General features: G+C 55.4%; 1 protein-coding gene across 2 annotated transcripts in view; it reads right to left on the minus strand.

Moving 5' to 3' along the window:
- Positions 1-15,185, minus strand: part of LOC122388388 (E3 ubiquitin-protein ligase RNF19A-like) — a 54,562-nt gene that overhangs the window by 10,990 nt on the left and 28,387 nt on the right. Inside the window, exons 10-13 of one of the 2 annotated variants that reach the window (XM_043379428.1) lie at positions 9,488-9,686; positions 8,853-9,054; positions 8,121-8,313; positions 7,452-7,592 (exon numbers count right to left, since the gene is read on the minus strand). In XM_043379428.1, coding sequence (XP_043235363.1) covers positions 7,452-7,592; positions 8,121-8,313; positions 8,853-9,054; positions 9,488-9,686 — 735 coding nt within the window. Of the gene's footprint in view, positions 1-7,451; positions 7,593-8,120; positions 8,317-8,852; positions 9,055-9,487; positions 9,687-15,185 lie in introns of both variants that reach the window. The other variant, XM_043379427.1, reaches the window with a different exon arrangement.

Here is a 15,185-nt window from a genome sequence, read left to right on the forward strand (position 1 = left end):
ATGCTGACTACTGCTGACCATGGCTATGATACGAGACAATCTCACCAGCTAAGGCGCTCACATGCTGTAAGCACCTCAGGAGTCCGCCGATTTAGTTTTAGAGCAGCTGATTTGTACAACCACCTCCCACCCGATGTACGTAATGCCCAGCATATCTATCAGTTCAAGCGCCGTCTTAAAGATTTTCTTCTAGACGATGATATGATGTGAGGCGATGATACGGATGTGTCTGGTTGGCCGATTGACCTCTGACCCTAGTGGTGGTGATGTTGTGTGTGTGTGTGTGTGTGTGTGTGTGTGTGTGTTTTTTCATGTCATCTTTTATATTATCTCGTTTTATGTCCCACCTTTTTATTCACAAGACGTGTAACTTTTAAACAGCCACTGTAAAGTGGAAAGTTGCTAAATACATGAATTGAATTGAATTGAATTGTAGCTTGCAGCAGCCGGAGGGGGGCGGCCTACACTAGCCGGCGAGGTATCCCGTACCAGCCGGCGGGAGCGGGGGCGGAGGCGACTGACTCCGGCCGGCGGGTGCAGCTGACTCCTACTCCGGCCGGCGGGGGCGGCCAACTCCGGCTGGCGGGGGCGGAGGCTGACTCCTCTCGGCGGGGGCGGCCGAGTGGCAGCCGGCGCGCGCGGAGCACGCCCGGCCCCGGTGGCGGCCGCCGTACCAGTCACGGGCGGCGTGGCACGCTCCCAGCCCAGCACCAGCCAATCGGCCGGTCGGCCGGCGCTGACGCAACTGCGGCCACGGCCGGCAGCCATGCATTCATCCGGATTGTCATTTTTCACTGCAGAATCTGGCGAGAAGCCGGCCGGCTCGGCCTTGGCTGCGGCTGATCCGCCGCGCACCAGCTCGCGGCCGCCCTAAGCTCGGAGGCCGGCCGGCCGGGCGGGCGGGCGGTTCGGCAGCACGCTGACGGCCGGCCGCGCGGCGCTATAATCTGACCGGGCCGAGCGACCCGTCCGCGGCCGGCACTCAGCCCAAAGGTCGCGCCACACCGCGCTAATCCGGCCGCGCCGAAAGGGCCGCGAAATTGGCCAAACAGCCGGCTGTGGGGTCGTGATGTCACGGCGGGGTACCGACCGACGGTCACGGCCGTGGACCCCGTGAAAACGGCGGGGTAGGAGCCCCGGCCGGGCGGCCACCGCCGGCACGGCAGGGCATACCAGCTGGCAACATCAACAGAAAGTCCCTCCATTGCGAGTCCATCAACAATACCTCCGACCGCTAACAGTGCCTGCATCTAGAAACAGCGAACACAGATCAGAATCTCACGGAATACGCCTGATGGCAGGAGATTATGACGATCATCCAGTTTCGTGGCGCATCGGCAATTCGAATTATTTTGCACCCATATTGTCTGATGACAACCATGCATTCCCAACAAAGTTTGCTACTTTACTGGCATTGATCTGCAATGCGTCCTCAATCGATACAGAACAACATAATAACGAGCACTTAGGCGACAACGCAAACCCATTTGCGCACCCGTATATTTCCATCTGAGATCAATGCGGGTGCCGTTGTATGCATGCGTGGCTGCTGCGGCCGCTATTCACCACACAGGGCGGACGCGGTAACAGCTGCGGGTTACGACCGAGACAGAATTTACGCTCCAGCTGCACACTGGAGCTAGTTCGCGGCGTGTGCGGCTGTCCACCGAGAGAAAAACAGGCGTCCCGTCAGGCGGTGACGGTGCCTGCCGCCCCGACACGGCCCGCCCCGCGAGGCGCCGCGTGCGCCACAGTGCACCGGCAGCAGCAGCACTTCAAGCTGTGTGACTTTCTTTGAAAAGGCATGTCTCTGATCGTTGCGAAGGGTATTCGGAAAGGGATGTGATTGTTTGAGAAACTCTCTGAAAGTGGTATTGGTCGATGCATGTAAATATTCCTACAGGTATATCGACGGAATGTAAGATGTGCTTGAAAAGTTGCACCCGCTAGGACATCGCGGCGTTCCTGCTATCATGCTGACGTACGCAGTGTTGATGTATTTACGCGAAGTGCTATGCATATCATGCTGAACAAAGGGAAATATACCTCGACCAAATTTGGACTTTTTATCTCCACAAACGCAGTTATTCAAAAATTTCCGAACACCAGACATTCGAGCCGCACCCAGTTCGTTGGGGCCGATCGCTCATCTGCGGGACCAGCGCCGACAATGCCGAGCCGGCCGCGACCGCCCCCGTACCGGCACACCGCGACACTATCGCATTCTCTCACGACTTCCGTCGGAGTCCGCAGTCGCGGTATTTCGGACAAAAAGGACGCTTCACGTCCATCAGAGGCATGCGCCTCAGAGTGGAGCCGCTGCGGGCACAATGGAGAGACAAAGGCATCTCAATGGGACACGGCGCATGGGGCCTGGTGGTCAGGGTATGCCAGATATCAGACGGCTTGAAACTAGTTGGCCTCGGCACTGTTACGGGCGGAAATGCAGATCCGCCGTATTTCCTACATCTCCTTAAGGCCAAGGATCTTCACACTTCGACAGCCTTATGAAAGCAATTCTGGAATAAATCGCAAGAAATGCAAAACTACAATTTACTACATGGCCGGAGCGACTCATCGCACTGAGATCAAGTATGAGCTTTTCTGCCTGATGCCTCATAACGCAGCTGCGAGAACACAAATTTCCGCCGTAAAACATCCGTGGGGAGGCCGACCGGACGCGGGAGATACCAACTGACCATCGAACAGGAGCCGACTACGCAAACACACTGGCTTCAGCCATAGCAAACAGCGGCTAAACGACATTTAACCGCAAAGCTGCAATCGAGGCAGCAGTAAAATCCATCGATTACTCATGTTTTTCGTAAGTAAAACGTCAGTACGTGTCAGCGGTAATGTCGGCAGAAATGCGCCGATAACAGCGGCCGCTGCGTGTAATCGCATTACGCGCACGGACCATCACTCACAGGAAAGACGATGTTTACAATTTCACTTGCTACTTGCTTGAGCAAGATTGGTAGTTTCACTTTTTCTGAGGCCTGTATTGGCGAACCACCAATAGCTGACGTTTTCCAAATCCCATTGCGTGTTTGGCAGGACTGAATGAAAATAACCAGTAGGAGCGTAACATTAAAGCTCGTCAAGTACCGTATAGTCATTGATGGGATGACGACATTTCTCACATATGATCAGTCGAAAACGCTGCAGCATCCAATGCATTTGGACAAACAAAGTCCACGCATGCGCGAAGACCTCCATCGCGTGGCTCTATGGCGACTTCTAAGACGCCAACGCGCTCATTTGGGCAAGAGATCAGGTGTACAAAACTCAAAACCGAGGCACATCTAGTAATAATCAAATAGGATGCAGTGACCCCTTTGGTGTTGTATTGTGGTTCTATCCCGCGATTTCAGGAAACGGGTGCTATCTTCGAAAATCGACATTGCTTTGCAGGTAAATCCGGAGGAAATATGCAGCAGTAAATAGCAGCAAAATTGCTGGAATGAAGGGCAACGTTCACCACAAAGGAGTCTCTGAAGCAGCTCGATTATAACCCAAATCACCATGATAACAGCCCTGTGGAGCTGCAAACCTCCATGAACGGCAGTTCACTCGGACATTGTGTGCATTATACCAATCCGCCATCTGTCTGGTTACCCAGCATTTCAATTCGTAACCTTCATCAATTCAATCCGACTCCAAGTGGCCCGGTTTATTAAATTATCAATTTCACGCCGCCGCTCCCCGCTACTTTGATCCTTCACTTCCCTGTGGCAAAAACGCACGGATGATCCTCTATTTCCCTCTAACAAAAACCTGTGTTTTGAATAACGGCGACTCTGTCAAACCGCGCCTCCCAGCACGTTTCTCAAAGCCACACATTCACAACAACCCCTGCCCGGCATTAATGCCAATATTAGCATTTATTAACCCATCGTCAAGTACTTAAACTGCAGATCATGCGCTGGGATGAGGATAAAAACACCAGGAAATTGTCAAAGGCCATACGTAAGCGCGTCAGTTCCACGGAACATTTAACCAAAGGCTGACTGTGCTGGCCATTCATCAGGAATGCCAGGCATTAGCCCAGCTCCCAGTACACCGGGCTGAGAGGGCCCCGGGGCGGCGGCATATGTAAATGGCCAGTCCCAGCCGGTGCCAGCTCACTAATCTGTGAGGTGCCATGGCCGCGGCGGTAGTTTCCCTTTAAGCGCGCGGAGGATGAAGCCGACTGGGACAGGGTAGGAGCAGCTGGGCTCGAGGACGAAACCTACTGGGGACAGGGTAGGAGCAGCTGGGCTCGAGGACGGGGTCCGGGTCGGGACTCTCCGAGTCTCGTGCCTGACGCCATCACCCACGCCGGTGTCACGATATAGTATCTGTCCGCTGGACGGAGCCGGGGCGGACTTCACTATCCACTAGCCCCATTCCCCTCATGTGTCCGCACAGTCAGCATTTACCACTGACCCCTCCGTTCCCCTTCTCTCTTCCCTCATCCCTGGTCCTCACCACTCGTCACCGGCCGTCCAAAGAACACATTCCGACCATCAAAGAGCATCCCTACCTTCCCTCTGACCGGTCGGGTCAGCTGGCCAGCTGCCCGCGGTCATATCATGATGTCGAGGTGAACCGAATCTCTCGGTTGAAACCTGTACACCACTGCATGAGAAAGATCCAGGGATAATTGGAAAACCCGCTGAGATCGCACCATCCTCCCAGTCGTCCGGCCCCCGCCACCTCGGTCTTATCGCACAGCGATCGCCGGCAGAACAGGCTGGTCCAGCCAGACCACAGGACGCTGAGTGATCTCAGCTCCTCAGTTCCAACCGAACCAAGCCGGTGAAAGAGATAGAGCCCGGCCAAGTCGAGCGAACATAAGCCGAGCCGATCAGTGCCAAATGGAGGCACGCCGCGCGGCCGGGCGTCGAATGGAGCCGCGCCGTACCAGTCGGTCCGTCACCGAGCCGGACGGACGGGCGGAGGAATCTCAGAGGATCATCCTGCGTGCGAGATGGCGCCCGCCCGTCACATACCGAGGGCGGCACAACACGCGCGCACGCGCCGCACCTGGAATGCAGCCGGACCGAGCCGGCCGATCGCAGATTGATCATCGCTGGTCGGCCGCTGCCTCTCACAGAGCGCGCAAATAAGTCCGAGAGGCGGCCGGGTGGCCGGCAGACTGCCACGCCCGTCTGTTTTGACCGGTTCGCCGCATACGTCGCGGTGACATGTCACAAATCACGCGCGTGACGCTGCGCGACTGCAGGACTCGGAGCGACGCCGAGACGGGCGGGTGCAGGGTATGAGGAGCCTCGATCTCCGGCCGTCAGATTACGGGAGCGGCTGAACGCGTCCGTACGGCGCCGCCGAGCAACCGAAAAGAGCGAGAGCCGGCGCCAAGGTCAGCTGACGACCCGGATCGTCCGCTAAAGCCGCCGCGACCTCGGAAGGTAGGGGTCAGGTCCTGAGTGGCCGGCGGACAGCGGTCGGATGGTGCCTGGAGGTCTCAGCTGCGGACAGTGCGCTGATGGGGAAATTATGTGTGTTCGCCAGTGATGATTACTAGGGGGCACTGCGCGTGACTAGAATATTTATCGGTGGCTCTGGTTTGTCTGTGTCAAACGGTTTATGTAAAAAAAAAAAAACTAAAAAAGTAGTGTTTCGCTAAGCAGGTAGACAAAGCCGAGTTATCGAGAAAATAATGTATAACTAGTATGTTCAGCTAGTAACAAATATCGCTTAAAATGCACGAATCCGAGGGATGTCAGTGTCACTGTCTCCCTCACCGAGGCTTGTCTGATGCGTTTTCTGTCAGGGTCAGCTCGAACGTGAAACTGAAAGGAACAACTCAAATCCCCGAGGTCAGTTAAACTGACTTGAACGCATGCCTTGCCATCTGGATCGAGACCATACGTCTAGATCGTCCTTCATCTGGTACACAGCATTATTATCCATGCCTGAGATGCTCTCAGTATCCTTCACCGGAGGCCAGTGAATGCCAACCTTCCACAAATTCTTACGGTCCTGTGCACCGCCCGTTTTGTAAGAGCGCTCATGTCCACCCACGGCTGTGAGCCGGTCGCAGCGGCCTTCTGCAGGCCAAATCCGCCGGTGCCGACCTTGCGGACGGGCGCGCTGCGGTTGGGTGAAAGTACATCACCCCGCGCTGCTGCACCGGGCGCCGACAGACACATGTCGCCGGAGATGAGCCCTGGATGGGAGGGACGGCGGGCCGGAGGGAGCCCTCCCCAGGCTGGGAGGAACGGCGGGCCGGGACTTCTCCCCAGGCTGGGAGGGACGGCGGGCCGGACAACTCCCCAGGCTGGGAGGGACGGCGGGCCGGAGGGAGCCCTCCCTAGGAGCCCTCCCCAGGCTGGGAGGGACGGCGGGCCGGACAACTCCCCAGGCTGGGAGGGCCGGCGGGCCGGAGGGAGCCCTCCCCAGGCTGGGAGAGACGACGGGCGGCCGGAGCCCTCCCCCGTCCACCCCCGTGAGCGATGGACACAGATGCCTGCGGGAGCAGACAGCTCCCTAACGGAGAAAATGGACGGGGTGCAGAAAACGCTACCCAGCGCAAACTGTTCCTAAGTGTGACCATTCAAAACTGCCTACTCCATCCAACTGGGTTTCACACCCAAAACAATCTGCCTTCTCAGGATATCATACAACTGCAAGGCAGTTTTCCAACGGAAAAAATGGCTCAGGTGGCAGCGCTCTCAGTAAAATCAGCGGCCGGTTCTATTCAGTTTTGAGCGGCCCGGTAGGCCGGTCAGATGAGCACGCAGGTCTGCACAGAACGGTACGTAAGCACAATATGATAAATTGAACGTCAGATGCTCAAATTGTTTGATGGCTGTTTTGGCTACATCATTTGGTAAAGAAACAAACAGCGGATAATACATAACTGAATGTGGGATGGGATTCCAGACTCTCTACCGCTTCTGCTCGTTGGTAAAGTCGTAGTAGGAGTTACGCAAGCACAGTGTACTGGTCGATATTGCTGGCACGGATACTGCACGCAGAACATATAATTGACGGCTGCGAATAGAGTAAGAGATGCATTTGTAGATAAACTTGTTTATCCATGTGCCAATTGACCAGGAACGGCACAAATCCAGTGTAACATCCTTACACTCCTGTGTATTTCTTCCGACCTGGATCGACTGCATGGAGTCGCTCAAGGGTCCTTCGCCAAGCGGGAGTCAGGAGGCGGCCCTGATCGCCACTCTTAGCAGACGCTGCCACTCCCTGCGAGAGGAACCCTCTCCTCTCTCTCGCAGTCCTGCCCACCTGTCTGTCGAGGGTGGCGCGCCTCTCCCCGCAAGAGGCCCCCTCTCTCCCTCCCCGTCTGCCTGCCCAGGGTGGAGGGCCTCTCCCCGCGAGAGGAACGTTCTCCTCTCTCTCTCTCTCTCTCTCTCTCTCTCTCTCTCTCTCTCTCTCTCTCTCTCTCTCTCTCTCTCTCTCTCTCTCTCTCTCCCTGTCCTACCCACCTGTCTGTCGAGCGTGGCGCGCCTTCCAAATCGCCGGCCGGCCGCCAGCGCAGCCGTCTCGTCCCCGGAAAAACTCGAGCCGGGCGACACCGAGCGGCCGCCGTGCTCGGCCGTCGACAGCTGCGACAGCGTGTCTGACATCTGGCGGAGAAAACGACAAGCTCAGGTTCGCCGTACGCACACCGCGCGCCAATGTCCGACGGAGCTAGGAGGGTCCGATGGCGTAGTTACCGTTCAGAAATGCGATCATTTACTTTGTTTCGCAAAAGCCAGGTGAAGTAATATGAATTATCCAAATTATACCAAACAATTATATCAGATTTAAACACTGATCCATTTTATATTTATACGAAACTGTTACACAATATAGATAAAAGTTGTTTTACAGGGGTTCATAATAGGGTGTAATCACATTTTCTTCCAGTTGAACCATAACCTGCGATGCGCTGACCTGAAAAACAGAGCAGCAACATTGTCACACGACATGAAAATATAAAAAAGATGTAGGTAGATGCAACAAATCGATCCTCGTAAGCATTGGGTCACACAGTATGTTCAAATGATTATAAATGGACCCACAGCAAATGACTCCCTCTCCCTTTGCCTAATGACTGACCTCTTACTCAGTGACTGCACATCCGTCCCCCCTGCTCCGTCCCTTTTTCCCACCTTGTAGCTGACGATGCTGCCAGCCAGAGCACGCGTGCTGGCGCCGGGCTGGTCGTCCAGCAGGGAAGTGGTGCCCACAGAGCGCTCTGAGCGCGCGTCAGCAGCCAGGGAGCCGGCCTCGCCCAGGGAGCGCTCCGAGCGGGCGTCACTGCAGAAACTGAGCCGCTTCCCGGTGCCGGCCTCCATCCGGCAGGTGCTGAACAACAGAGAGGGCAGAGAACAGTCAGAAGCTCAGCAGCCCACCCCGCCGGCCTCCACCCGGCAGCTGCTGGACACTGGACAGAACGGGTCAGGGAGGGGAGGGCTGATAACACAGAGACTCAGCCGCTTCCCGGTGCCGGCCTCCATCCGAGAATTGAGCGAACAACAGCGGGGAAGAGATGAGATCGGATATAATCCACATTGGTCGGCGGTTCTATCTCAGCCAATATCAGAGTCTGTCCTTTGGCAGACATCGCCTTCTTTCGGTGCTTAATTATCAGCACGCTCAGTAAGTAGCGCAGTAACATAATGTTCAAGCTCAATCCAACAAACACGTGAACCAAACACAACGTACAAGGAGCCCGCAGGAGTGACTGCATCTTACTTATTTTATCCTTCACTCTCAGAATACTACTTACGAGCCTGAGAATCCTTCCCTGTCCTGCTCTTACCTGTTGGCGCCGCCGCTGTAGACTCTCGGCGTCAGACCCCCCCCCCCCCCCTCTCTCTTTGTTCCGCAGCTATCCTCACCTGGTGGCGCCGCCGCTGTAGACGCTCGGCGTCAGGCTGTCGGGCGCCACGGCTGTGACGCTCGCCGACTCGCGGTCACTCTCGCCGGGTCCGGTAATGGCGCGGTCCAGCTGAGAGCTGGACGCCCACAGGCCGAACCCCTCGCCGATGGAGGGGTACGGCGTGCCGGGACGGTGCGAGAGCGTGTCGCTGCTGCCGGCGTCTGCCGGAGGGGGACGGGGCATGAGTGAGGCGGGCAATGGCGGTTCGTAAGGAGGGTAGCCGTAAATGGAACGGCATTAACATCAAATAACGATGCATTCCGCCACGTCATCGTAGCTTTTTTCACCAGCCCGAGGTCGACAACGACCTGCGTGCCTACCGCATTGAATTCGATGGCAGTCTGCATGCATCCACCCCTGGAAACTGCCATCTCCGAATGTAGAAGCCGATATCCCTTGCCCCACATTCAAACTGATATTGCGCGGAAAGTGAAATAAAACTACAACACAATCATCCTGGAAACCTCAACCTACGAAGTCCTCCCCGGCCCCCACACAGGTTCCTCAGCCACCCCATCCTCCCTCTCAACGATCTGTCACACGGCCGCTCCCAGATTCCCACCCTCCCTCAGTCTCCCCGCCCTCCCCTCTCACCGGTCTGTCGCGCGCCGGCGGCCAGGTCCAGCGCGTCGTTCTCGTCGTCGAACTCGAATCGGACGCCCTGCGGCGTGGTGGAGAGTCCGCAGCCGCCGGCGCGGCACAGCGAGAACGGTACGACGCCGTAGATGTAGGCAAGCAGGATGGGCACGCCGATACTGACTGCCATCAGCGACAGCGCCGGCGACGTCAGAGCCTGAGGAAGATCAGAGGGGGCGGGTTAGCGCCTAGGGTGAGATCGGAGGGGTTCAGTGTCCGGGGCAACACATCAGCGGGAAGTGTCAGCTCAGCGCCTGGGGCAGATCGGAGGAGGATGTGTTAGCTCAGCGCCACAGAGGGGGAGGGGGCCGGGGCAGCGCCTGATAGATACACGTAAAGCAGTAGCGTCAGCTCATCCTGCAAGGACACAAAGGAGGTGGTTCAAGTCACGTATCAGTGACATAGGGACAACGGTGGCTCAGCCTCAGCTTGTGGAAGCTGGGCTGAGTTTTCGTTCAGCGTTCGGCGTAGGGACCGCGCGAATGCTTGGAATACTAATGGCGGCGGACAAAAGACCTCCAACCAAAAGGAACGGTGTGCTCTGAAGACTGCTGTAGGCTTTCAGAACTGTCGCGAACTATTGAAGGGCCGAAACCCGACCCAGAACGGCGGCATCACGGGCGTTTTTTTTTCGGGTGCCGCTGGCCCCTCTCAGTACAGCAGCTGATCCGCCAATATCGGCACTCAGCGGCTCTGCGTTCAGTCTAAGCGGCTCTACGTTCAGTCTCAGCGGCTCTACGTTCAGTCTCAGCGGCTCTGCGTTCAGTCTCAGCGGCTCTGCGTTCAGTCTCAGCCGCTCGGCGTTCAGTCTCAGTGGCTCTGCGTTCAGTCTCAGTGGCTCTGCGAATTCAGTCTCAGTGACTCTGCGTTCAGTCTCAGTGGCTCAGCGTTCAGTCTCAGTGGCTCTGCGTTCAGCCTCAGCGGCTCTGCGTTCAGTCTCAGTGGCTCTGCGTTCAGTCTCAGTGGCTTTGCGTTCAGTCTCAGTGGCTCTGCGTGCTGACGTGGATCCCCGACCCCACTCCAGAATAGCCTATTTACTTCGCTGAGTGGCTGTGACATCAGCGTGCGGTCAAATTCCACTGTTAATTAGTACACTAAATGGGATCTGAAAACAGCTGAACACACTTCTAACAGAGAATGCCAATTACTAGCAATGTGCACAGCCACTAGCGTTACTTTTCCAGTCGCACTTCCACAGCCGACACACAACAGGGGTACAGGTTAGACATCGCACAAAGCCGCCATACGTTCAAATGTCTTCATTTTGATAGAAAACATGCTAGCAGACACGTTGGTGTAGAGGAAAATACCTCCAATAAGCTAGCCTATGTTAGCCAAAGGCAGTCGTGATTTGCCGATGATGCACTTCCGAGGAGCGTTCGAGACCAAATGCGAGCCTTTGGCAAAAACGAGCACGGAGAAACGGACATCTGAGCTGCGCTAGTTAGTGTGGATAGCGCGTCCCTCCGAGATGTAACCATTCACCGGTAACATGATACCAGTCATCATCGATTGATATGTCCGGTGGATGATGGATAATGACCGTCAGTATCCCGACGATCGGTGGCCGGTGGATGGTTGGATGTCGGTTTGTGGTGGATGGTCGGTGACACTCGATGGTTGGTGAATAATCGGTCACAGGACGGGCCACCTGCCGTCGTGGTACCGCCATGAGGCGCCATGGCCCCGCTGTGGTCCCTCCTTGGTCTCGTGTGATATTGTGTTCGGCGTGCGTCGCCATGGTCTCTCCGTGGTCCCGCCGTGGTCTCTCTGTGGTCCCTCCGTGGTCCGTCTGAGGTCCTGTTCGGCGTGCGCCGCCGTGGTCCCGGCGTTCCGCAGGTCGATAGCCGGGCCGTGCTCGGCCGCCGTACCTGTCCCCGCCACCGTCTCCGGCGACCGCCGCGCCGACCGACCGACCGACCGACCGACCGAGCGGCGGGACGTCGGCGGAGCAGGCCAGGGAGCGACCCCGGCGCAGGGACCCTCCACCACCGACACAGCACGGGACCGACCTCTGCCAACGGCACTCAGGTGAGACCACGACCGGCACGTTAGCAGCAAATTGCATCGAATACTTTAAAGACCTTAAAGATATATTTCATATTTTCATGTGCGTTGCCTCCCACAGCTAACCCAGGCAAAAGGCTGCCGCGTTGTTGACCACAAAACGTTCATAAGTGTCCGTTAATATTTACTAAACGATGTTAACTAGACTGTAAAGTCATATTTAACCCAGGTACATTAATGATAATAATCGTTTCGCGGACTGACTCTGGGTATAAAGAAGTTATTATTTCCCTGTACTTCGACCTTTATTGACAGGTCTTCAAAGGGGCAATGCGATTCAAAAAACAAGCAATAATCATGCTATACCGCCATCCACGAAATTCTCAAAATGATCGATGCTAAAACACGTGACACAACTTACAGACAGTTCGTACTCCAGTAGGTCTACTTTTTTAAAACACTATCCCATATAGGGCTAAGGGAGAACTTTCCGACACCCTGATTCAGTGATGGGTTGCATAATCGAATCTCGATGGCCTCCCTTACGACACGGCGAGACCATGCTGGCTCGACCGCCAGCGTGCTAGCCTGACCTGGGTCAAATGGTTGGCGACACTGGAGCCAGTGTTCAGCTAAAGGGGATGTATCTGACCTCCCATGCTTTATGGCTGCTACGTGTTCTTTAAGTCGCGTGCTTTTAGGACGCCCGGTCTCGCCAACATACGTGGCACCACAATCACAAGTAGTCTTGTAAATTCGCCCCACCAAATTCGGTTAGGATATAGCTCGAAGCCAACACTCAGGCACAAACTAGTTAAAGCCAAGGACGTACCACCAAAGGATCTGCAAAAAGGTGTCATTTACAAGACTACTTGTGATTGTGGTGCCACGTATGTTGGCGAGACCGGGCGTCCTAAAAGCACGCGACTTAAAGAACACGTAGCAGCCATAAAGCATGGGAGGTCAGATACATCCCCTTTAGCTGAACACTGGCTCCAGTGTCGCCAACCATTTGACCCAGGTCAGGCTAGCACGCTGGCGGTCGAGCCAGCATGGTCTCGCCGTGTCGTAAGGGAGGCCATCGAGATTCGATTATGCAACCCATCACTGAATCAGGGTGTCGGAAAGTTCTCCCTTAGCCCTATATGGGATAGTGTTTTAAAAAAGTAGACCTACTGGAGTACGAACTGTCTGTAAGTTGTGTCACGTGTTTTAGCATCGATCATTTTGAGAATTTCGTGGATGGCGGTATAGCATGATTATTGCTTGTTTTTTGAATCGCATTGCCCCTTTGAAGACCTGTCAATAAAGGTCGAAGTACAGGGAAATAATAACTTCTTTATACCCAGAGTCAGTCCGCGAAACGATTATTATCGATGTTAACTAGCGCTGGAAATTAATCAACAAAATTAGTAAAGCAGATGTCGAGTCAATACCACACAATAAAGAACTCTCACAGATTCTTTTGCAGCCACGGTGATCACAGAAAAGTCGTCAGCGCGTTCGACCATACAGATACTCTATTGGTTTGCGTCCAGCTGAGGCGCTAAGCGAGCAGCCGACAGTCGGCTGTAGTGTTAGGGCGTCAGTACGCTGAGCATTCGGCTCCATCTGTTGTAACTAGACAAATGGTGGTAGCAGAAACATTTCTATTGTGTATCATTTTTCCCGGCTTAAACATAATAACAGATGGAGAGGAAAAACGGCAGAGAAAACGTCGCATCCGCAGTGTGCCTGATGTCTTATCTCGCCCATTTCCGATCGGTGTACGGAGCAGCGCCAGTGACTACTGAGCAACTGAGCGGCTCTTCCAGCACTTTAACTCTCAGTCTTATCCGTCTTACTTTTGACCATACCATCACCTAATTGATCCCGGGGAATAATTAGATCACCACCCATCGCCCTTGCATCTTCCTCAAATAATGTCCTCCCCCCGAAACGCTGTCCGCCGTTTTACCTTCCCCGCTTGCTGTTTCTCCCCACCACGTCGTGTCCGTTGTCTGATCAGACCGGCTGTTGCAGGTCTGACCGTCCCGGGGCGGCTGATGGCCCAGCCTGCCCCGGCGGCGGCGGCGCGGGTCAGGTCGGCCCGGGGCGGTCTCAGCAGCGACCTGTACCGGCGCCAGCTCATCTGGGCTGAGCGGATTGAGCAGGAGGCGCGCGCGAGCCGCCGATGGCAGCACCACTGGGGAGACCTGGTGAGCGGGCCCGCCCTGAGAGCCAAGAGCTGCCCTCCGGCGCGCCAGGAGTCCTCAGAGAGAGCCGGTCGGAAAAACAGGCAGAAGAGGAGTGGTGCCGAGCAGAGCAGGACGACTGGTGACGGACAGAGGAGAACTGATGACGGACAGCGGAAGAGGACTGGTGACGGACGCCGATCAGAGACTAGCCCGTCGCCGTCGCGGCCTCCGCCGGCACCCCGGACCAGCGCCGGCGTCATCGGGTGGAACGTGATGCCCGGACAGCGACTGGAACCGTTCGACAAACGCTACAGGAAGAGACGCGTCATCACCTGACCGGCGAACAATGTACCGAAAACAATCATCAATTGAATTATGGCCTGGTATCCAAGCCAGCGACTGGAGCTGTCCACGATCAGCGCAAGAAGCGACAGTTCAGCACACACTCCGCACAGCTTCAGGCCCGTCTTCATCTATAACGATCTTATGTGATTCTGACTGATTCCGTACCAGAGCTTGCCATTTAATAAAAATCTGTAACAAAACTTCACTGAGTTCAATCTGTCAGCTCCATTCATCGCCCTTATTCCGGATGACCAGTGGCGCGTAAACATAGACAGTCTATCTGATATAGATTGCACGTCCGCGCCGGTCCTCCCCGTCCGGCCAGGTCGGCCTTACCGGGTCTAATTCTGGCCGCGGCACGCGGCGCTGACCACCTCTCGGGCCCGCCGTCTGACACGGCTCCGGCAGTAGATTTAGCGCCGCCGGCCGTGATTTAATTGACATTCACCGGAGCCACGCTCCTGCTGCGCGAGACGACCCCAAGGGGTCGGTAAATTTAGCAGCCGGACTTCGGAGGCATACAGGCGCGCTCCGAAAGGTTAGGGGACTTGGGATAAATGAGATGCAGACCTGCTCTCTAAGGGTTGTCGGTGAAAGGTCGCGGCTAAGCAGCATGAACGTTGAGCAATGTGCTTCGAAATAAAATGCATCGGCGCGGCTGTACGACGGACATTTGAATTTTATTAGGTTAGAATATGAACAGGCGCGAAAGACCGGAGGATGACGAGACTTGGAGTTCGTTTTCGTTGTTTGGCATGAGTGAACCGAAGGCACCATCCCACCCAGCCCAACGTGCGACAGATGACCATCGACCGGTAACCCTTTCATCTTCTCTCCCTCACGCTGCCGAAACTTCGACACGAAGTCGCCACATCCCAAACTCGTAGCCTGCAGCGCACCCATAAACTGTATCGAACCGATACGCTGCAGCATATTTACGTCTGGACAACGAGTTGCGTTGGAGAGGCCGGAAATAGTGGCGATTTCAGGACCGCAATAATGGACCGTCATTGGAATAATTCTTTTTTAAAACGTGCGTTGTTTTTAGCCGAAATTTAGTTCTTACTATAAAATATTTTTTATTAGATTTTGGCCGAGAATGAATACCATCAGAGCTAAGTTTTTAC

The sequence above is a fragment of the Amphibalanus amphitrite genome, unplaced genomic scaffold (genome assembly GCF_019059575.1).
Source record: "Amphibalanus amphitrite isolate SeventyFive unplaced genomic scaffold, NRLGWU_Aamphi_draft 000320F_arrow, whole genome shotgun sequence".
Lineage (NCBI taxonomy): Eukaryota > Metazoa > Arthropoda > Thecostraca > Balanomorpha > Balanidae > Amphibalanus > Amphibalanus amphitrite.